Raw genomic sequence first — 25,004 nt, 5'->3', positions numbered from 1 at the left:
ATTGTATTATTGAATTAAATCAGTCTGCATCAATAAATTTTCAACTTCAATCCAATTTTTTTTTTTTGGGTGTGGTGGGGGAGGGGGGTTGTATGGTGTTAAACTCCAAAACCTTCTCTTGGCTATGCCGTTACTTGGGGTTATTTATTTCGCTTTTCTTTTTTCGATATGTTTCAGATCGATCCGATGGTTATAAGTTAGAAAAATTGCAGTCAGAAGGTTCGCACAAATGAACATTTTTACACTGATAAGTTATCAAGTTCCTTCCAGACAACTTGGAAGTGTTCGGTGATTATTTCTAGCGGTTGTAGATAGAAAAATGAAATAAAAAATTCGTTTTATCGAAATAATGTTTGGCTTATTTCAATGGATTATTACTATATTGAACAATAAATAGCCAACAAAGAGTAAGCAACAAACAACAACCCATAACTTTTAAAGTATTCAAAATAGATATTTGAAGTCTTCAGTAAAGTTATTCGCAAAAGTAAGAGCTACAAATTTGCTGAAGGCATCATTTAGATATAATCACTTCCAAGAAAATTTGTGAAAATATCTCACTCATAGGGGGATTAATCAGCAACAGCACAATACCAAAAGAAAGGGCATATTACCTCCATTAAATTATCCGAAGATACAATTGACCTAAAATAAGCCGTTTTGGCGTTAATAATAGATTATATGTTTTTGGTCATATTTCTGGCAATGGGAAATGATAAAAATCTTTCGTCCGTATTTAATGTTTAATATCTCTTTTGATAATAGTCCGATTTCAACAATCTATAGCTTGTTCGAAAGGTATTTGTTAAAGCTGTCTAAAAACATATAAATTGTAATTCTGTCATGTCAGTTTCTGCAGATAATTGAAAAAAACTGCAAAAAACGCCATTTTTACGCATTCAAACATTCATATCTTGGAAACTAAACATCAGAATCAAAAACAAATTAATAGCGTTCATACTGTTTTTTAGTTCTTTCATTTAAAATTGGTTTGGATAAGATCGGTTCAGCCATTGCTGAGAAACACGAATGAGAATTTGTCCGTTACATACACACACACACACACAGACATTGTCCCAAATCGTCGAGCTGAGTCGATTGGTATATAAGACTCGGCCCTCCGGGCCTCGGAAAAAATCTTGAAAGTTTGAGCGAATTCTATACATTTCTTTTATAAGAAATGTAAAAAGTTCATGTTTGACAATTCTCGGTGGTTTGTTTACTTCGTCAGTTGCGTGAGTCCGAGTGCAGCGGATGTTCAATTTTGTTGCATTCGAACTCACGTAGCTCCAATGTAAACAAACCATGGAGAATTGTCAAATAAAGTTCATCCGGCTCATTTTGTAGGCTTATGTTGCTTGGTAAAACCTAATTCGTTTTGGTAATCCCTGAAAGCCGCAAATTAATTTTTTCAAATTTTCTGAAAATTGTCTCACAGTTTTAATACGTTAGTATGATAAGTTTGAGATGGTTTTCGCAATGTTGTTTTAAAACAAACTGGACTGAAGCCGGCTTTACAAGATCGAAAAAATGTAGCTTACTTATTTCTTACCACAATAGATAAACTATGTAAAAATATATCAAGGGGGTCCTCTACACCCGAGGCCCGAAATTGAGCTGTTTTTGTTTTCAGGAAATGAATTGTATCTACTGAATGAAATCTGATTTTTTTTAAATTGGAAGATACATGTTTTGACTTTTAAATTTTAGGTTTGAAGATAAGAAAAAAGCATTAGCGATCTTGAAGCGTCATCGACTACATTGATATTGAAACTTCTGCCGACCAAGACTTTTCATAATAAGTCAATGTAATCGATGACGTTTCAAGGTCGTCAATGCTTTTTTTCTGATCTTCAAAACTAAAATTCAAATGTCAAAACATGTAGCTTCCAATTAAAAAAAAAATCAGATTTCATTCAGTAGATACAACTCATTTCCTGAAAACAAAAACAGCTCAATTTCGGGCCTCGAGAGTAGGGGACCCCCTTAATGAATTTTTACATAGTTTATCTATCGTGGTAAGGAATAAGTAAGCTACATTTTATTTCGATCTTCTAAAGCAGGCTGTAATCCAGTTTGAAGTATCACCGAATACAAAAACTTGATGAGTTTCTCGGACAGTGTCGGATTATAAAACAAACAATGCGGAGAGTTCACATATTTATTTCTGTTTTACTCTATTATTAGTTGCCATTTATCATTGCTACCGATTCATGCAGTTGATATTTTTAATAAATATTTTCATAATCTTGTCTCTCCGCCTAAAATATATATAGCTATACTGAAATACAATACTTTCTCAGTTTTCGACAAATATCAAGAGTTTTATTAAAATATCATCATTGCTATATTTTCCTAATATTTACTATACTAGTTCTTATTTTGCTTCGTGTGTACTGTCGTAACAATTTGCTGAAAAATACATGACCTGTTCAATTCCTTATATCTCTCATTGGCTGTAACAATTCAATCATCCCCAACATTTACTGATGGATTAAATGGATGCATCTCCGGAAAAAAGGTACAAAGTCGTAAATGAATAATGCATCATGTTGCTTTGAACGGTTTTCGAAAAAAAAAATCCGTGTGTTTGTGTATATTTTCTAGAAGTATTACTTCTATCAAAAATTATAGGCTAACATTGTGAACCCAATGATTTTCGTTGAATTGCTATGCGCCGATAGCGTACGAGTTGTTTACTATATAATAAACTTGTATGGCGCCTGTATTCAGGCGCTTCTCCGGCTGTTACCAGTTACAACTACATCTAGGCTTTGGTGCAGTACGAAATCAGTGCTTTGTTTTCTCATATATATAGTTTACTCATTATTTTCATTAGATATAGCTTTTGTTTCACAATAGAATTTTTTGTAGCATGTAACTGTTCTATAATCTCTCGTGTTTGGTATTAGTATTCGTTTTGATTCTTCTATCCGCGAAAAGACTTAGTCGATATCTTTCCTTACCTTGCATCGATATGGTATTGGTTTTTGCTGTTCCCTTAATATTTCTTCTGTGCGACAGTGAAATACTTGCATGTGTGACAAGCAGCTGTCGCATAGCTAAGATAGTCTACAGTTATTACAATCAAGTTCAAAAGCTGAACCACAGATAACAGACGTTTAGGCTCGATTTGAATCGTGTGTAAATACCCGCTACTGAAATTCCGAATAAATCAGACGTCTGAAACATGTTTGGCAAACGTTTGCAGATGGCGCAGTGATCACTACAATGTAGTTAGAGTGCAGCTGTCAAACACGTGTAGAAAACAGTTGCGCAGATGGCAATAGTGAAACACGAATTTTCAACGTATATCAATTTGAAAGTTTACACAGGTTTTTGAAGAAATTTTGTTCTAGCCTAAACGTCTGTTATCTGTGGCTGAACCTTTCAATATTATTTTATATTTATTAGTTTGAAAGACAATTTTTGACATTATTTTTCTGGTGACATACAAAAAACAATTCTCACAAGTGTTGAAAATAGTTAGTTTTTTTTCCCTAAACAAGTTTATCATTTGATTGTAGTTATTCGGAACAAAAATATACGTCGTTATACAGAATATTTAAACTGTGTTAGAAATTTCACAGTAGTTCGTAGATTAGCAGGTACTTAAAGCTTTGATTGTTTCAATAAATTTTAAATGTTCAACTGAATCTAGATACATATACATCTGACTTTGCATCGTGTAGTAGCGAACTCATTCTTATAAATGAATATTTTGGATGATGTGTGATCTTAGACTCGAACGATGTACTCATTGGTCCCAAATTAATTAAATAAATGTCGATTTAATATTCCACTGAATAAAACTAATTGCAATCACGTGTGTATTTAGTCTTTTGCATCGTTTATCGCAAACGTCAAAGTAGTTAGTTTGCTTTTGCTCTTTAGTATACTAAATTAGTATATATTCTTTGATTAGTTCTCTCTGTCGATCTCTTTATATAGATTTTCAATATTTTACGAAGCAATGATTTTCTCCAAAACTATCTGCAATCACTTACCAAGTTTCGCTAAACTGATAGACGGAACGGCTAAACTGATTGACGGAACGGTTTGGTTTGATTTTGATTAATACAGCCAACTCAGTTTGGATGGGTATTTAATATGTGCATGAAGTGCGGTTTATTGATATACAGCTCTTCAATTATCCAGTTGGGCAAGAATCGGCTGTGATCTGTCGAAAGGGGTCAAGTTCCGCAACGGAATGGTATACTATAGTAATGAAATACGGGTTTTCATAAAAAAAATTTTAAATTAGGCTCCCACGCACCGCTTGAATAATAGTTGGCTGCTACATGTCCCATACACGCTGCTTTATTGTGTAGCTTCCTTACGCTTGTGATTTCAGTTACAAACTCTCTTGTATACTGTGAATCAAAATCTAATCGGACAGACTTGCAAACTTATTTTGGTATCTATACGTGATAACACGACATTTGCAAGCATTTGAAAGTATGCATAATGCATTCGGCAACAATTGTCGCTTGTTGTCAAAGTATGTTCCACCGGGATCAGTGATGGAAATGTTAAAACAATGGGAAGTCAGTTGCTGTTTTCGCATATTAAATTTACGAGATGCACATTTGCACAGAGCACGATATGTACATACAAGAGAAATTGTGCCTGTCCTCCGTGTTTAGCACCTAATATCTAAAAGCTTTGCTCACACCGTACTTTCCACATTCGAAACACCCTCGCATTTGTTATTACCCTCATGCATCGAACCCCGCTCTCCCTAACCGCCTTTCTCGTTACAGCACCTTAAGCCCTCTCGGTAGTGCAGGCCACCGGTGTTGTCGGGCCCATGCCCGCCGTACCGTTGATGGCCAATTCGTCCTCCCGGCAGTAGCCCATAATGATGCCTGTCCTGCAGTCGCCAATCAGATTCGGCATCAGCAGTGCAGCGCCGGAAACGGTGACAATCGTGCCGAACAGCACCAGCCCGGCGGCCGGTATTTTCTCCTGGCTGAACAGCGAATGTGGGCTCAGCTGGATGTAGGCTAGCCCTGGTAGAACGTAGGCTAGTGGTATTGCTGCCAGCAGACCCTGTGATGAATGGGCCCACAAATGGGCAATTAATTGTATGGGGGCAGTAAGTCGAAGCGGGCAACAAACTACTTACATTCAGTTCCAGCACAGGACCGAGGCATTCCGTGTACGGAGAAATTATGAACGCTGCGAACACGATAACCAGTGTTGTGACCACGGATTTCTGGTCGTCGTCGTTGCCGGTTTCGTGGGTTGGGTCCTTGTCGGCGTCATACTCTACCACTTCTCGGGAATAGAATCGTTTGATTTGTGTGCGGACGATTTCCCGCGATACGAAACACTCGATGGGGAAGGTCAACAGAATCGACACGGAGAACAGCACCCGGGAGAAGTTCATCAGGTCGTCGTCCCAGCAGTAGTTTTCCAGCAGGTCACCTGTTCGTGATTGGGGAAAAAACAAAGTTCTGTAAAGTGGGGAACACTTCTTCGTTGTCGAAAGTTTTCATTACCCTGCGAAAGTGCCCGAAACGTGCAGTAACCGGCAATGCCGAAGAAGACGGCCACCATCCAGGCGCAGCCAACCGAGAAATGGGTCATCTTTTCCCACCGTTCCAGGGTGGCGTCCCGCATCGAATGATACACCAGGAATGTGTTGTGATGACACATGAAAGCTGAAAAGTAGTAATGAGATACAAGGGGGTAGGGTTAGATTAGAAAGTTTTCCGGTTAAACTTTTAACTCCGGCAGTGGTGGTGGTGGGATCACACGAGCATTACCAAAAGCCATTATTCCAACCGCTGGGATGACATCGCCGTGGGCAAACCGCCACGATTCGGGAGTATCCGGGCTGGTTTCGGAGGTGCAATCGTTTGTATGCGCAGCGGGGTGAAAGGAAAAGTTCAATGGTACTTTTATTGCTTGGTTATTGTTAATAAAGCGTTTGAAGTGGTTGTTTCAAAGAGCAATTATATTGGCATTAAAAGATTTAACTTCCGTGTTGTTTCATATTTTCTAGCATTAACTCGTCGTTCGTTATTGCGACTGTTGTTTTTCTGATTGGTGTAAAATATTGAAATTAAAATTTTGAATTGAACGGGCAAACAGCATGAGATCATTACATTTACCCATCATTGTCGTAGTGTTTGTTATTCTTGTAAAACTGCCCTATATTAAAATTACACATTGCATATAGGCAAAATCATATTAAGTGGGACCATAGAAAAACTCATCAAGATTGGGATTATTTGAAAAATATGCGACACGACAAATTAAAATGAAGTAATGCACCAAAAACATCATATACTGCAAAAATTAACATATTATCATCAATCTCCCATTGTTACATATAGCTAGAAATATTTCTACAACGCCAAATTTTCCGAAACAAAATTACTTCTTTTTCTTATACATTATGTCGTCTTAAGTGAGGTTTGTTGAACAAGCTTGCCTATGGTAAAACGCTTTATAATTAAATTTTAAATGAAGAATAATTGGCGTCTTTTTTTTCGAGAGTTGTCCTACTGGAGCTGTAGAGCTAGGTTCTCGGAAGGGCTCCCCGTCAGAATCACATACTACAATTTGCAGATGAGACAGGCAATGTCGCCCGCTAAAACACTGCTTTAGGCCAATTGTAGCGGGCCGTGATTCTGAATGTGATATTCATTGTACGGTTCAGGTATGCGCGGGCGTAAGGACTCGCGATTGCGTGTATCATCGCGAAGAGCTCGAGTATTTGTGCGTTGACGTGTCCGATCGCATATGCGTTTGTATGTCGCGTGTGCTAACGTGTATGTAACTTAGCGTGTATAAATTATATTTTAAAACCGTGTGCCTTTCGCATATTCGCGTGTTCTTCGATAATCGCGCGGACCGTGGATCTAATACTTTATTTTTGGTGTAGAGAGTGAGATCTTCCATATCACTAGAGTTTCCGGTGATGTCGCTATGTCGTGTTGTCTAGTGGATATGAGCTTTATTTTTCGATTGGTCCTACTGAATGTATGGACCTGTTATTAGGACAGAGAGTAACGGTTTCCGGACGTGACCGATTCATGAGCTCGCGAAAACGGACGTTTGTAGGTTCGCGTTTGAGACAGCGTTTGAAACTGCTAAAACGTTCTCCTTATTACCGGGGTGTTATTAAGTTTCCGCGATCGCGAACGTAGGCGTGCGTTGTTAATCGCGAAGGGCTTAAGCGTTCGTATGTTAACGTGTTTGTCACGTGTGCTCGCGTTCATGTGACTTTGCGTGTACAAGACTGGATTTTGTAACCGTGTGGCATATTCCTATATACGCGTGCGTTCTTGGATGGTCACGCGGACCTTTATTCTGATAGTTATTTTTCGGTGTACAATTCACATTCTGACAGGGAGTAAGTTACCCCATATCACTGGAGTCCTCGGTCATGTCGCCATGTAACGTGGTGTCCAGTGGATATGAGAGCTTTCTTTTTTTAATTGATCCAATTGAAGGCATGGACCTAGTCTGCTGATATCAAGGTACTTGATATATCCGGAAGTGACCGATTCATGTTCGTGCGACCGCGGGAGTTTTTAGGTTCACGCTTGAGACCGCGTTTGAAAATGAGCTGAGACATTCACTTTATCACCGGGATGTTATCATGTTTACGAGATCGGGGGTGTAGGTGCCGTGGATGGTCGCGAGGGCCCAAGCATTTGTATATTAACGTGTTTGTCACGTGTATGTGACTTCGCGTGTATAATTTGGATTTTATAATGATGTAGTGTGTGTTCTTGTTTGATCGCACGCGAACCGTGAGTCTGATGCTTAATTTTTAGTGTATGGTATAAACTTCCGGACGTGACCGTTTCATGATCGCGCGAGTGGTAGGTTAATGTTTGAGACCGCGTTTGGAAGTTTAAAGATGCTACGTTTACTTAACTACCGGGGTTTTTTCATGTAGGCGAAATTGCGGGCGTAAGTATGTGTGGATTATATCAATTGCATGATCGCGTTTGTGACCAGGTTTGTGTTATCGCGAAGGCCCCGTGTGTTTGTGCCTATATGAGTATAACATGCCGAATAAAGAAAAAGATGCAAAGAGCTTGATTAGAAGTGTAGGTATAAATTGACCGATACTATTTTGGTATACATCAGTAATAGAAAAGCAAATTAATAGATGTACTGTTGGTGGGGTTATGTTGCACCAAGTCTTGATAGCAAACACGCGGTTTTCCTTTGTTGTAAGCTTCAAGCTACAAATAATGTATTTTTAAATATAGCGGTGGATTACATAATTAGTTCTACTAACAATTTTAGTGAACCTATTCCAAGAGTATTGGAAGAATCGTATCGTAGAATCATAGGATATTACGTAAAATAAAGATTGCTGTAAGCATGATTTGCATGTTAGATTTTAAGTTCAATAATTTCATCTAAACACTTACAATATTTAGTTTTCCAATTTCAGTTTTAAATGTTCTATTTAATAGTTTTAAGTAGTAATTTATAGGCAATAAATTTATCAGGTGTTATCAGTAACAAATTTATCTATAACGTTCGTCGTAAAGCTGCAACGTGGTATGACGATTGACAGTTCCCGCATAGACTCAATGTCAGATCTTCTCGTTTGACAGACTGTGCACGTATGTCAGCTTCGGTGTACAAACAGCGGCGTCGCCGCATCAAGGGGTGTTGTCGGCACAATGTACAAAAGAAACAGACTAGCGAAGTAGAATAGAAAAACACATGTAACATGCAAGTAAACTCGTCTAAATGCAGCAAATGTTGTATTTTTACCATCACCGACAATTGCATGATGTTAGACTTTCATCATGCTATGCTGGCCGGGAATGGGTGACTCACGTGAGTCGGTAAATTCATTGTACCCTAATTTATCCAATCCGACATTCCCGAATGAATAGAACCAAATGCACAAATTGATCACCAGAAGTATTAGCCACTATTCTATCATATCCATTCCCTGACCCAACTGTCACAAATTCTCAGACGACCACATACATAGATAGACATACGACTAGCACATAACAATTGTACACTAGTACGAAAAACTACGATTATTACAAAGCGACAACTAATAGGTTTCTACTTATGTATTTATTAAATTAATTCAATTATTAAATTAATTTAATTAGTATATGCACGATGACGAATTCGACCGATAAATGAACACACAATGACTCCCACTGTGAGCCCCGTCCATGAATACCGCCATCAAATTGTGAAACAATATTTGCAAACACGGCACACAGCAAAAGCACGACGACCCGCCAGTCGGCCACATCACCGCGCACAGACCAGTGGTTGAGCGTTTGTATGCGCTGGTACAGAGTATGAAGAAACACAGAACATAAAAGAGGCGCATAAGCCCTCTCAGTCTCCTCGATGCACCACTATCGAGGCGTAATGCAATAACCATCTTAAAGCAGTTGTTCTTTAGCGCTGATGCATGCAATACGCCTGATGATGTTTGCAATACCGTTAAACCCCTCAACCTTGGGGAGGGAATAATTGGCATCTTTATGCAGAAAATATGTATAGATGCTTGAGGTGGATGTTTTGCGGAGCATATCGGGCTACAAAACGAGTTTTCTCGAAATTTTCCTAAATCCAGTTTTCTTCAAAATAACTTTTTATTTGCAAACTTCAGAAACTTGTGCCCTTGACAACATGTATTTCATAGGTTATAGTTTTAAAATAGAAGATATTGTAGAGGAATTCCACGAAGATCCGTCCGAAAATCTTTAAAATCGTGATCGATCATCTTAGATTCCGATGAAACTTTACAGGTTTCACCGGCATGCAAAACTAAATATTTTCCACAGTTAATAAGATTTCGTTGTTGATGGAGAAACGCGAATAACTTATAAAAAGGTCGTAATAAAACAAAATAATTGTGTTGTTAAAACAAAGTTTAAAATATCTCTAGAACTACTGCATTTCAGAAAATTATTGTTATGAGCATTTTGATTTAAAATGATTTATAAAAATATGTCAAAAGTTGTTGGGAAATTTTTTTTATTGAAAGCTTCTCCATAATCCAAATACACCGAAAAAGTTTCTTTTACGTCTTTAACCCTTTATAAGGCAGTGGCAACTAGGGATGTAATGCACATCAGAGCAAATAAAGAGAAGAATAAAAAACGCTCTTTGCACTTTTCATGCGATCCTCCGCTCTTCTCTTTCACAATGAACCTCTTCACTCCGATGTGTGTTGGTCTCATATGTGCAGTCTACTCCATGGCTGCACACCTCAAAGAGTAGAAATAAAGAGACTCTTTAGGGTGTATCGTGGTCCCACGCGCACTGAAGCAGAGGGAGCAACCATAAAACATTTTCAAAACGTTCTTCCGACCAAACTTTATCTGAATTGTAGTTTGATCTGCCTTCCTTGTAGTTTGATTCCAGTGAGGGGAGGCACAAAAAAGTGGCTCTTCAAGGTGACTCTTTGCGTGAAATGGCGCAGCTCTCGGTGCACAGATCTTCCTTTTTTTCGTTTTCAAGTTTCTCTTTGTGCGATCGTTCTGCACATCGCAGTGTTGTTGGGCTGCTCTTTTTTCATCGGTGTATTTCGCTCTTTGATTACATTGTGTAAGCAAATAACAAGCCTGGTGGCAACTATATAGCCACCTTTTTATTTCGTTCATAAAGCATAAATATGAAGTGAGAAGTGAGAAGTGTTCCAATCTTATAAAATCTATTTGTTGAGTCTGGCAACCCTTCTTATTGCTTTTTATTGAGATACAGTGAAAAGTGTTAGATTGGTGAAGAGTTTTTTGAAAAGCGGTTTCCTTTTGGATAATAAAATTAGCTCGATTTTGAAAAAAAAAAAATACTCTAGAGCCTATAAGTTGGTGATGTAAATTTGTAAAGCAACTATTTTTAATCCGAAAATATGGTTTGTGAGGGGTAAAAATGGCAAAACAAAAACCTGTTTTAATCCACCTAGTGGTGCAATTGTGCTTTTCTCATTTGTCCAAACTACGATTCCATGACTGGTTATTTTCAATACAATGATGGAAATGTATATTACATATTCAGTACGATTTGCACATACATACAATGGATCGATAGCCAAGATCTCGAGAAAAACACTGAAACATCGCTTGAAACCAGCGGCGGATCAAGGAGGAAGATCCGGGGGGTCCGAACCCTGCCGAAAATTTTCAACTTGTTAAGAAATTTCAAACTAATTTTAATTTTCATGTAGCAACCCCTCATTGCATACTCGTACCTAAGCCTGCATAGGTCAAAAAAATTAGGTTGACGATTTTTAGAGTGATTACATAATCATTCTATATGAGAAAGGCAAAAATAAAATGAATAAATGAACATGTGCATTCTGTGGTCTCATTTTTCAACTCATTCTCAGGATCTAGGAGTTATTTACTTTTAATCAGGTAATAATCAGTAACCCATCTTAATTTCTTTCTGAATTTCTGATTTAGCTCGATTTGTCGCTATATTTGCACCAATCTCGTTGGTAATACATCAAACATTACGAAGACTGACGTTTTCTAACGGGCGGTAGCAAGTATATTTTCAAAGCAGTTTTTACTACGAAATGAATGTAAATATCATGACATGTTATTGACCAGAACGAAATTAGGTTGCAAAATGTTCATTGGAACAACATGTTTGGGAATACCATGATGAGCCACATTGTACAATCTATATTGATCCCTGCATGCTGATCAATACCGACGCCGGCCACGTCCGAACGCAGATCTTCTGGGAAAGGAAGGAATGTTAATCCGATACATGTTGCTACTAGAGACCGAGGAATCCTCTGCATCTCCACATGTATCACGGGAAGGGGAGAGTTGTTAGTAAGTGTGCCAATAGCGTTATCATGTAATAATTGCTCTGGGCAGCCGGTTGCCAAGAATTTGGGAAATTTATCATTTGTTGTATTAATACGATTAGCAAAATAAGCAACTTGAACTGCGGATAGCCAGCTATAAGGAGCACTGCTTATATTTTTTAATAATATTCAATCACGCGACGTTTTTTTTCGATTCATTAGACTCGTCCATAGGTGTCGCGGAGTTGGTGGTTTGGAAGGGAATAGAGTCTAGGATTCGATCCAAGCAAGCGATGTGACCTGTAAAGCATAGTTTATTAGGTAATAGTTTAGTTAGTTTTCGAGAACACGATCGCTCGAAAAAGAAGATCTTGTTTAGTTTTTGGTTCTCTTTAAACTCTGGCCAGCTACCGTGAGTATCCTATGTTTTCTAAACAAACGCAATTTCAACTCCACACAGCCGACCATGGGAGTATTGCCGGATCACTATTTATTGTGGCATTATTTAGACTAATTTCGCTATTCCTTCTCTGCGATATATTTTTGGGTTGCAAACTACCGAGTGATAACGCGTTATACAGACAAAGAGTTATGATAGCCGAGATGTTATAAATCAACGAAAGTATTTCCAAAATTTACATGCGACAAAATATCTGCAATCCCGAATATGAAAGAAGCAAAACCTCTACTCATTTGCAACAAAAAAAAGAAAGTAAAATAAAACAGTTGAATATCCAAAGCGGCTCATTGTCAAAGATAGCACCGCCGATGAAGCACCCAATAAAAAATAGGCGACAAGGAACGCGGACGAAAATAGCTGAGCATCGACCGGCTGGTTTGCCACCTACTTTTCGGGCGAAGAATTTTGGGGCGACACCTGGTAGTCGCTAGTCGCCGGTGAAACGCCAATTGTTTGAATATGCCAATTTTTCTTATAGCCGTATTTTTTCACTTTTCGCATCGAATTTTTTCTCTGAAAAACCATTTTTCACTACTTTTAGAATATACACTGTGTTTCTAGATGTTTTCTGTGCACGTTTATTATCCTTGCAGCGGAAATCGACGGCCCGTAATGCGAGGAAAAGATTTTTTTTCATTTGTCGGAATTCGATTTTCACAAACTGTTACCACTCGCGTCAGTCGAAAATATGCCGAAAAATGCCTTTATAAGCCACTTTGTATAATCGTTAAATTGCACCGTTATTCACACTTTTGATAATCGGGAGGCAGTAAACTGTCCAAAAACTCTTTTTACTACGAAATAAATGTAAATATATTCTAAACTAAGTGAAAGAACCATGGTGCTATTAATATAACAATTATTAATAGCCCCAAACTGTGGACCTTATAAAGGCTTAAAACGATAAATATTAGAATGTTGACATTTTATGATGGGGTAACGCGAATAACTTTAAAAAGGGCATAAATACACGAATTTATTGGTTTTGTTGGAGCAAAATTCCAAATATCTCGAAAACTCACATTTTGGAAGATTTTTGCTAAATGCATTTTGATTTAAAATAATACTTAGAATTATATTCGGCAATCAAATTACAGTTTTTGTTGTCGATTAGTATTTGAAAACATGTACCGTCAAGTCGCCAGTCGCCGTGCGTGCTCCATTCACCGTGCAGTTTCAAAACCACGAAATTTATGGAACTAGTTCCCTAAAAATCACAAATCGTATCATTTTATCGTTTTATTGAAACATTCTAAATGAAGTTGAATATAAATTTTAAATACACGGTTGATGGATCCCTTCATGTACAGTTAATGGTGCATAGAACGGTGACTGGTGACTATGACATGTTCCAAACAAATGTCCTCAACTCCTAATTCTCGTTTTGTGGCTAATCGTTTTATAATATTTCTAAATTGTGACGTATTATGAAAATATTTTCACGGTGACTATAATTTTGATAAGAAAATAGAGCTGGAAGTCACGACAAATCTGCTTAGACGCACGGTGACTGGTGACTTGACGGTATAGACGAATTTCGCGCTAAATCATGTTCAGAGTTGGCAGCACCCTCTCAGATTTTAATGAAACTTTCTGTACATGAAGGCTTTTTCACAAAAAGCCACTTATCATACTTTGTTTTTCCAAAAAATGATCTAAACTGTCTTTTGAGAAGGGTCAAACTTTTTTATACTATTTTTTTCACAGGCAAATCCTACAAAAACATGTTGTGGGAGTGATTTTCACAAAATTAGTTAAATTTTTGAATAAAAATATTGAAAAAAAATTTCATCGACTCCTACACTGAAAAAAAGCGATTTAAAAAATTTTAAGATCGATTTACATAAAACCCCATCTATGATTTGGATGAAATTTTGTTCCAAGATAGGTAATTATGTTCCCTACCCGAGCAAAGTCTGACAACAAATTGAAAACTAAACTTGATGTTGTGATGTTCGGCAAATGATTTCTCAGGTTGCTGTTGTTTTGGTCGGTTAAAACGGTTAAAAGATTAAAATGAATAGCAGCAAAATTGTCCTGTGACATCAAACAAAAAACTAATTCTGCTATCAGTGAGAGTAAATTGAAAGCTCATTGAGATGGTGATTTTTTTTGATAACGAAATATGTATTAACTTTGATGTTTCACCAAAGAAATATAAACATAGAAAATTCTTCTAAGAAACAAGGGTAGCAAAATGAGATCAAAATTTTATGTCATATTTAAAAAAAATCTGAAACTGATAGCAAAATAAGATTTCAATTTGATGCTATTATCAAAATATGATTTCTACTTGTTGTAATTTTGATGCTCGACTTTGCTCGGGTACCTACCGTCAAAAATTCAAGTTGAACACTTTCAAGGAAAAAAAAGTTATTGGAAAAAAACTTTTCCTTGTCCAAACTGAATTTTTTTCAGTGTTTTGTTATCGAAAACTAAACCAATGAAAGTCATAATCATCTCAGAATCCAATACTGATACATGCAAGAAGTATCAGTAACAAATTTGGTATAGCATCTCGGACTGAACTGGAACGGGGCCGAAGGGATTAATTTAACGGAGATCTGGTACTAGAACACTTAGCGCACGACCAGACAACATGTTTAATATCGCGATAACCGCCACCACAAGCGCAGAGATCGCTCTCCACGATCCTAATACGCCGGTGATGGGCATTCTACGTATAATGATTGTACATGACCCGAGATATCACCCGAATGAAGTCATGACCATCATCCATTCTCTTGGACCAAGGTTTGTTGATATCTTTGGGATTCCTGAATTTTGTGAGAAAGTTCTCATGTACAGAAAGTTTTATAAAAATCTGAGAGGGTCTGCTCACATTTGTTCCAGTTGGCACGAAATTCGTCTATAAAGTTATTGTTAGAAAAACTTCTTTATCGATAAGTTCTCTATCACGCAATTACATTAAAGATGTTTCTTTTCCGTTTAGGTTTTTGTTAACAAAATATGAAAAATTTAAAATAATGGTTTTTTCGCAATTGGAATTTTTAATGTAAATTTTTGTGAAAAATGACACATTTTTTTCAGTGTAATTTTTTTCTTGTTGAAGTATTCATTCCCTGTAATGCACGTAGAAATGTCTACGCCCTTTTGAAAAATTCCGCTTGTATCAAAATGTTGTAATTGCCAGAGAAAATTCGTAAACCAAACACAACTGCAACGTTTCATTCGAATCGACGATGGTATTTGGCGGTCGGACGGTTTCTCATGGAATTCCTCGATAAAATTGTCGGACACAGCCAATTCAATAAGGTTTGTAAAGCTATTTGTTCAGGTCGACTGGTTTGATAATAAAATATTTTGGTTTGACATGCAGTCCTCTGGAGCAAATTGTCATTGTTGTTTTATTTGCACCAGAGGTTTGTAAAGCTTAAACTTGTAGTTAGCTTCATGAAAACCGACAAATCTTACATTTTACTGTTTAATAAATTCAAATGGATAGTTGAAAAAGGGCACTATTAAAACGATCAGTTTAGCATATAATATTCAATTCCCGCTTTACATTATCCACATATTTAACCTATTAGTGTATTCAATCCTCGTGCGTGTTTTGCTCATTTTTTTTAAACGTGATTGGAAACATGAAACAAAAGTTCGCCGTGCTGTTGAAAAGTTACGAAAGATATACTCACACGACTTGGTAATCCCCGGATAGCAGTTTGTACACGACCGCGATCAGGATGATGACCACGCAGGCCAAGCTGAGAAAGCTCGCCTTCGCCAGCCGGGAGACGTTCTTGTACAGGCAGAGCGGAATTATCACGAACACGGTGACGACCAGGACCACTCCGAAGCGCACCGCTCCCATCGCGTTGCCCCAGGAGGGTACGAGCCGTACCAGCACCTTGGAAAGCGTGTCACCGACGACCACGTTGTAGGATATCATCGCTAGATGGGTGGGGGGTTGCAAAAGTAAACGAGAAATCATTAGTCTTCTAGCATTTGCTACAGGGTTAAAGATGTCAGCAGCTCGGAATTGCCCGGCCTGGCCTGGTCTGGCACCTGTTTGATAAACACAAGCCTTACAGATGTGTCGCTCAACTTCATTATTCCGGAGTTCGATGTACCACCGGTGCTTAATTGCATTAGGGCGGGAGCTAGAAATCCGAAGCTCTTTGAGAACATTTGCCAACACCGGGCGAGAACCGTAGAACAGAAATAAAATTTAATTACTGTGCTTTGAAAAGTTTTCATTTCATTAAGTGGCTTTGTGATGATTTATGTTCGCCGATTGAAGTCAAGTGGATCGGGTGTTGACTTCGAAGCGATAGTTAAATAAGTTATAAAGTGTGCTTTGAGTGTAGCTGCTTATTCATGCATGTATTATTCAGAATTGATTGGAAGGTGATTTCAGGTTCCGTAATCATAAATAAACGAAGCGATAATTGAAAGGGAATCGCATTCGAATGTGATAGTCGAAAAGGTGACGCAGATGGCAAAAGTAAAATTTTCGGTCTTGAATAAAATATTGATCGTTTCGAAAAAAAATCATACGAAGTTTATCTACTGCAATACGATGAAGTAAAAGCTTGGTATTACATCCCCGATGCAGAACGGCTGTATCGACGACCCCGAAAATTGTAGCCGACGAATTGACCCTTCGAATGTTCCAGTGAATGAGATTCAGATGGCGCTGTAAGTGATGAGTAGAATTTACTGTTAATAATTTCGTGTGACTATTCACACAGTGATGTAAACAACACTAACACAATTGGGACAATAATGTCACGTAATAGTTTCGCCAACAAATAACATTTAACAGCAGTCAAAAAGGGCAAGTTGCTGGCTAACGGGGGGCTATTTGCCAACTCGGATGCTCTAATTGCCCTTCAATTTGCCAGCAAATTGCTGGCAATTAGGGGGCTATTTCAAATGCATCATTTGGGCGATTAGCCGCCGTCATTTTTTTGCAGCCCAACCCGCCCTTAAATCGCCCAGGGAACGCGCCATTTAATCGCCCTTAATAGCCTAATATCAAAATTAAAAATAATATTTATTTTCGGATTCATTATCTACTCACATATACTTACCAGTATAGTAAGTACCAATTGTTCAAAAAACACTTTTAAGCTTAAGCCAAACATGAACCGCCATGTTTGAAAAACGCAAAAAACAACCAAGTCCATTTCAGCCGCCAGAAAATTTGTCTAAGTATTGAAATTGCCTTTAAATCGCATTCGCAAATTGCATTTGTTCCTAGGGGCAATTAGTACAGGCGAGTTGACTCAAACTTTTTAATCCGCATTTTTTTGACAGGGAAACGTTGTTGGTCGATAGGGTGACCAAGTACATTTCAGCTAATTACTGTTAAAATGATTGAATATGTTGGTTCTACAAACATGTTGATTGAATAGATAATTATTATAGATTTAAAGTAATCGAAGGCTTGTTTTTTTTTTCAATTTGTTTATTTGATAAGGCACGTATGCGTTAGCTTAAAGGTGCCATTTTTTCATTGTTTTACATTTTGAATTTCTTAAAACTAGGGGGTTACACATTTCAATATTATTTTGTTTTATATAATGAAACTAAAAAAAAAACTTTACAGCTAACTTATACATATAAAAGAGGGTATAATATAATATTCGTAAGATTTGGGGGACGGGTCATTTTGTGTGTTCTTTGTATAGTAATTTACTTTATGATTTTTAGAAGGGAGTTTGTAGGAGAAATTAATTATTAACTAAGCGGAACATTTTACAAGCTTATTAACTAGAAATAACTAGAAAGAGTGGTTCAAGATTAAGGGGAATTAATTAGGGCTATTTTAAAGTAGTGGTACTGTTGGGCATTTCTTAACGAGATTAAATATTGATCAACTAAAACTAAGCACTTAAGTTTTGGGAATATATTCAAGGGGAGAAGGGGATGAAGTCATACATCTGTGTATCAGAGACATGGGAGGGAGAGCGGACAAGGCTGAAGGGGGGGGGGGGGGTGGGGGGTGAGATATAAACTTTCAGTTTCCGGCATCAGGAATTAACGGCCAGGATTACAGATTCGAACGGATTGATCAACTAACACTAGAAGATAGGGGGGCACATAAGTTTTGGGAAGATATTCAAGGGGAGAAGGGGTGAAGTCATACATCTGTGTATCAGAGACATGGGAGAGAGGGTGGACAAGGCTGAACAGGGGGGGGGGATATAAACTTTCAGTTTCCGGCATCAGGAATCAACGACCAGGATTACAGATTCGAACGGATGTATCAAGTATTGGGACGCCGGGCGGTTTTCCTCGAGCCGGCAGGGTTTCCTCCAGACGATTTCGTAGTACGGCTCAGATACGGATCGGGAACACACCGCGCTGCGTGTGTGATGTTGTACTGTAGATCTCGTGTTGTTGGTTCATTCGACAGATGTTTTGTCTCGTCTTGGAGTCGTATCAAACCATCGTTGGGGTACGGTAGGCGGAAGAGGGCACTTCTGGGAATAATAAGAGAAAAGATAGGGGCATTTAAATTTGGATATTGATGGTTTTGAGGAACGTGTATATAAGGGACATGTAGAGAATATCGCGGCTTGCTAGTACATCTCGAACCGGGACATTGGGTGATCTTCCTCGGGCCCGAAGGGAATCGAATAGTTGAGATCTGGCAGAACAGTACTCGGCGCATGCCCAGACAACATGTTCGATTTCGTGATAACCGTTGCCACAAGCGCAGATACCGCTATCCACGAGCCCAATACGCCGGAGATGTGCGTCCAGCGTGTAGTGATTGGACATGAGCCGAGACATCACGCGAATGAAATCCCGACCCACATCCATCCCTCTGAACCAAGGTTTCGTCGATACCTTAGGGATTATCGAATGTAGCCACCTTCCCAGTTCACCATTGCTCCATGAAGTTTGCCAACTTTCGAGGGTTCTCTGATGAGTGATACTGAAAAATTCGCTGAAGCTAATTGGTCTTTCATATATGTCACCTTGTAAAGCGCCCGCCTTAGCTAAAGAGTCCGCTTCTTCATTACCTGGAATGGAGCAATGCGAGGGAACCCAAACTAAGGTAATCTTGTACGATCTTACAGACAAAGCACGCAGGCGCTCCCAGATTTTCCCCAGAAAATATGGAATGTGCTTTCTAGGTTTCATTGAACGGAGAGCCTCGATTGAGCTGAGGCTATCCGAGACAATAAAGTAATGATCGGTGGGCAAAGTATCAATGATCCCAAGGGTATACTGAATAGCAGCAAGTTCTGCGACGTAAACTGAAGCAGGATCATTGAGTTTGAATGAGGCGGTGAGGTTTTGATTGAATATACCGAAGCCAGTGGAGCCGTCGAGGCTTGACCCGTCGGTGTAAAACATCTTGTTGCAGTCGACTTCTCGAAATTTACTATGAAAGATGCTTGGGATCGCTTGCGGACGTGTGTGATCCGGGATTCCACGAATCTCGTCTTTCATGGATGTGTCGAAGAACACAGTTGAATCAGAAGCATGGGGGAGATTGACACGGTTGGGATAGTATGAAGAAGGATTGATATGTTGTGCCATGTAATCGAAGTACAAGGACATAAATCGGGTTTGAGAATTGAGCTCGACAAGCCTTTCGAAATTTGCAATTACTAACGGGTTCAAGATATCGCATCGGATGAGCAATCGATATGAGAGTTCCCAAAATCGATTTTTCAGCGGAAGGACGCCCGCCAGCACTTCGAGACTCATCGTATGGGTCGAGTGCATACAACCCAAAGCAATACGCAAACAACAATATTGGATTCGCTCTAGTTTGATGAAATGTATGTTCGCAGCGGAGCGGAAACAGAAACTCCCGTACTCCATCACCGACAATATTGTTGTTTGGTACAGCCTGATCAGGTCTCCTGGGTGGGCACCCCACCATGTTCCGGTTATTGTACGGAGAAAGTTGATCCTTTGCTGGCACTTCTGTTTCAGATACCTAATGTGACATCCCCAGGTTCCTTTAGAGTCGAACCAGACCCCGAGATATTTGAAAGTTGAAACCTGAGCAATAGTTTGACCCATTAATTGAAGCTGTAGTTGCGCTGGTTCACGCTTCCTTGAAAATACGACTAGCTCAGTTTTCTCCGTGGAGAACTCGATACCTAGCTGGAGGGCCCAAGCAGACAAATTGTCCAAGGTATCTTGCAATGGTCCTTGCAGATCGACGGCTTTGGGACCTGTAATAGAGACCACACCGTCATCTGCAAGCTGCCTTAGCGTGCTGGAATTGACAAGACATTCGTCAATGTCATTCACGTAAAAGTTATAGAGAAGGGGGCTTAGACATGAGCCCTGGGGAAGACCCATGTAGCTAATTCGTGATGTCGATAAATCACCATGCGAAAAATGCATATGTTTTTCAGACAACAGGTTTGGCAAAAAGTTGTTTAGAGTCGGTGAAAGACCATGCTGGTGCAGCTTCTCAGAAAGAATTTTGATAGAAACTGAATCAAAAGCCCCCTTTATATCTAGGAAAACTGATGCCATCTGCTCTTTGCTAGCATAAGCCATTTGAATTTCTGTTGAGAGCAACGCAAGACAATCGTTCGTCCCTTTGCCTTTGCGGAAACCAAATTGTGTATCTGACAGTAAGCCATTTGCTTCAACCCAATTATCGAGGCGAAACAAGATCATTTTCTCGAACAACTTTCGGATACAGGACAGCATCGCAATCGGTCGATACGAGTTGTGGTCGGAGGCTGGTTTTCCTGGTTTTTGAATGGCGATGACCTTCACTTGCCTCCAGTCATGAGGGACAATATTACCCTCAAGAAACTTATTAAATAAATTCAACAAGCGTCTCTTGGCAGAGTCTGGCAGATTCTTTAACAAGTTAAATTTGATTCTGTCTGGCCCTGGGGCTTTATTGTTACATGATAAGAGAGCAAGTGAGAACTCCACCATCGAAAACGGTGTTTCGTTCGCGTTATTGTGAGGGGACGCGGCGCGGTAGATCTTCTGTGCCGGGGCGGAATCCGGACAAACCTTCTTGGCAAAATCGAATATCCAACGGTTTGAATATTCCACGCTCTCATTAGTACTGTTTCGGTTTCGTAAGCGTCGGGCCGTACTCCAAAGAGTGCTCATCGATGTTTCTCTCGTTAGTCCGTCGACGAACCGGCGCCAGTAGCTACGTTTTTTGGCTTTTATCAAACTCTTCATGCGCGTTTCCGCCATCGCGTACTGTCGGTAGCTAGCTGGCAGCCCGTCGTCCCGGAAGGTCTTATACGCAGCGGCCTTCTCCGCGTACACGTCTGAGCACTCTTTGTCCCACCATGGATTGGGAGGACGCCCGCGTGAATTCGCGTCTGGTACGCGTTTAGTCTGAGCTTGAATCGCGGTATCGAGAATCAAGCCAGCCAGGAACCCGTACTCTTCCTCCGGAGGAAGCTCTTGTGTCGATTCTACTTTTTCGGATATCGCGGACGCGTAGCTCTTCCAATCAATATTTCGTGTGAGGTCATACGAAACATTGATTGTATTCGGTGGCCCTGAACCGTTAGCAATATTAATTACGATTGGCAGATGGTCGCTGCCGTAGGGATCAGAGACTACCTTCCACATGCAATCTAACCGCAGCGATGTCGAGCAGAGGGACAGGTCTAAGGCGCTCGGGCGCGCTGGAGGGGCAGGAATCCGTGTCATTTCACCCGTATTCAAAATAGTCATATTGAAGTTGTCGCAAAGCTCATGGAGTAGGGTAGATCGATTATCGTCATGAAGGCAACCCCATGCCGTGCCGTGGGAGTTGAAGTCACCTAAAACTAGCCTCGGTGCGGGGAGGAGTTCCGCAATATCGCAAAGCCGTCGGTGGCTAACTGAGGCTCTAGGGGGGATGTAGGTGGAAGCAATGCAAAGGTCTTTGCCTTTAATTCTGGTTTGGCAAGCGACAACTTCAATGCCTGGTGTCGAGGGGAGGTCGATCCGATTGAAAGAATAGCACTTTTTGATCCCCAAAAGTACTCCTCCGTAAGAGTCTTCTCGATCCAAGCGAATAATATTAAAATCGTGGAAGTGTAGGGTTATTTCTGAAGTGAGCCATGTCTCGCATAGGGCAAATGCATCGCATTTCAAATTATTTAGTAAGATTTTAAACGAATCGATTTTCGGGATAATGCTTCTGCAATTCCACTGTAGAACAGTGATTAAATCCTTGACCTCGTTCGATGAATTAGCCATCGAAGGATACAATCGCTGAAAGAAGGGGCCATTTCGCAGTGAACTGCATCAAAAATGTTTTTACTGCGGGGAGAAAGCTTATCAAGATACTTTTAAGGGGGTCAGAAATGTTTAACGCTGTAAGAATACGGTCCACAATGTCAGAGAAATTTATTAAGCCAGCACTGTTTTCTTTCTCTGGCTGAGATATGGGAACACTTGGGGTTTTTGATGTTCCTGGAAGTGCTGGGAACTCCTTTTCTGAGCTCAGGTTACTGAGACCGGGAGCGACTTGCTTCGGTTTTGCACCAGTACTTCCTTGAGTAGTTATTTTAGGGGGACCATGAAGAGACACCTACTGGCCTTTACGACGAAGCTTGGAAGAAGAAATGTTCTTCCTTTTTCTACTACTTCTAGACACAGCAGAAGATGTTCCCTCCTGGGGTTCATCACAGTCGCCTTCGTCAGTAGACAAGTTGGTAAAGATGTTCGTAGAGACAGGTGGCGTAGCTATCTTAAGCATTTCTGCAAAAGATCGCTTAGAGCGTCCCTGAAGGGAAAGCTTAAGATTTTCCTCGCGCTGTTTGTACGCGGGACATGAAGGGAGATCATGTGGGTTTCCCCCACAGTAGAGACACTTTTCGACATCTCTACCACAGGAATCATCCGCATGATCCCCACCGCATTTCCCACAGCGGGCTTTATTGCTACAATGGGAGGCTGTGTGTCCCAATTGTTTGCAATTAGTACAGTTCATGACCCGCGGCACAAAGAGGCGAACAGGTAGACGAACCTTGTCAAAGAGGAGGTAATTGGGCAGGGCAGAGCCGGCGAAGGTCACCCGATAAGAGTCTGAGTTGACGTATATTTTCTTGCCATCAGCTGCGACTGATGCTGAATGCAAACGTTTGCATTCCAGTATCTTCACTGGCTTAAGCATGGGGTCTTTGAAACAGCCAGTCCCATATTTTAGCAGGTCCTCGCAATTCAGACTCGAATCGGAAACGACCCCACTGACTTCAACCCTGCTAGCTGGAATATAAACCCGGTACTCCTTCGTAAAGGGCTCGTAGCCAGCAATATCGTTTGCCTGAGTAGAACTGTTAACCACCACCCGAAGCTTATCAGGGCGAATTTTCGATATTTCTGTCACGGCCGAATACCGATCCGTCAGAACTCGAGTAATCTGCAACAGATTCAAACACTTTTTTTCTTTGGTCCGGAAGAAGATCACAAATGGCCCGGTGGCCGAGCTCGGATATACCTTGAGCCGGGGAGCCGATTTTATTTCGACGTCCATCTCACCTTGAGATGAACCGCCGTCAGGGGAAGTCATTTTTGCACGGGCCTATTGCCCAGTGCACGTTATTAAGACAACCAAGAAGGGGAAACGAAAACTAATACTTAGCTTGTGTATGTAACGGTATCCAGACGGCTTACTAAAAGAACACTGCTTCACTTCACTGACCGGCTAACGGTACTCAGAAACAGAAACACAAAAGAAGGGAAAAATAATGAAACCTCAACTAGGCGTAGAGTGTGCCAATAACCTTGAACGCGGATTAACACTATTTGTCGCTATAGAGTGTACGGACCGATGACAAAAGACTTCTATCTCGACTGAGTGCTCGATAACGAATGTGAATCGAAGGCTTGTTGAAATCTGCTATCTCATCTATTAGAAGACTGTGACAGAAACCTTAAAGATTTTTTCCTTTCTCACATTTTTATTGTTTTTCTATTCTTTTTCATTAAGTTCTTCCATTCGACATTTTCACCAGCCAGAAAATAAAAATCCTAGCCAACCTAATAAGCCAATTTTATTTTCGTTTTATTTCTTAAATTTTTCTAACCCTGCGGTTGATGAGCTTTGGGAAACCCTATTACATTTATAAAGTGCATCATGGGGATTCGATTTACCTTTTACTTTTAATGATTTGTTTTGTTCTTTCTGAACAACGTCCAAAAAGACCTTTCTCAAGTACGGTAAATTCGGCCCTGTTCATTGTGCGTCCAAAGCATTCGCCAACTCGTATTTAAATATTTAACAAAGTGTATTCTCCTTCACCGAATCAAAAGCTTCTATTTGCCAGTACCTCATTATCATCTCGAAAACGGAAACTTGCCAATCTTCGTCTATTGTGCTACTAGCAGCAGCCCTCCTCGCTCATGGAAGTATGAAGTGAAGATTGCAAATAAAAATCCTAACTGAATGAATAAAAGATTTAAATGCCACCGAGAGCATCCGGATGACCTTTTTAACGAGACTAAGTTTGCAGCGAGAAAACAGTTTTCGACGCTGGAACTGGAACTGGTGCTGGCGAGGCAATCGAAACATGCATATCGCGGTGTGCTGCTTGTAGTTGAATTTTGCTAACATAGGGGATCGTGGGGCAATATGGAGAAGTACTGACCCTGCGGTTGACGGTCAGTGTAATCATTAATCAAAATATTTTTAGTATGTTAGATGTCATCCAAATGTTTAGCATGTAATTTGGCACATAAAATATTCGTAGCACAGTCGCATCACTCTGACTGTTTTTAACCTTGCGTATTTAATTTTGTTTAAAGTGTATTGTTTACATCTGTTTAGTTTCATATCAGTGCATGCAGCACTTT

The 25,004-nt window shown here is 39.8% G+C and overlaps 1 protein-coding gene across 1 annotated transcript in view; it reads right to left on the bottom strand.

Annotated features, from left to right (window-relative positions):
* Positions 1-2,147: 2,147 nt before the first annotated feature.
* Positions 2,148-25,004, bottom strand: part of LOC131691623 (putative sodium-coupled neutral amino acid transporter 11) — a 136,550-nt gene continuing 113,693 nt past the window's right edge. Inside the window, exons 5-9 of the mRNA XM_058978158.1 lie at positions 15,896-16,151; positions 5,772-5,842; positions 5,505-5,666; positions 5,129-5,430; positions 2,148-5,052 (exon numbers count right to left, since the gene is read on the bottom strand). Of these exons, the coding sequence (XP_058834141.1) occupies positions 4,768-5,052; positions 5,129-5,430; positions 5,505-5,666; positions 5,772-5,842; positions 15,896-16,151 (1,076 nt within the window). The 3' untranslated portion in view covers positions 2,148-4,767. The remainder of the gene's footprint in view (positions 5,053-5,128; positions 5,431-5,504; positions 5,667-5,771; positions 5,843-15,895; positions 16,152-25,004) is intronic.

Source organism: Topomyia yanbarensis, chromosome 3, assembly GCF_030247195.1.
Source record: "Topomyia yanbarensis strain Yona2022 chromosome 3, ASM3024719v1, whole genome shotgun sequence".
In the NCBI taxonomy this organism is placed as follows: Eukaryota; Metazoa; Arthropoda; class Insecta; order Diptera; family Culicidae; genus Topomyia; species Topomyia yanbarensis.
This window is presented reverse-complemented; position numbering and strand designations above follow the sequence as displayed.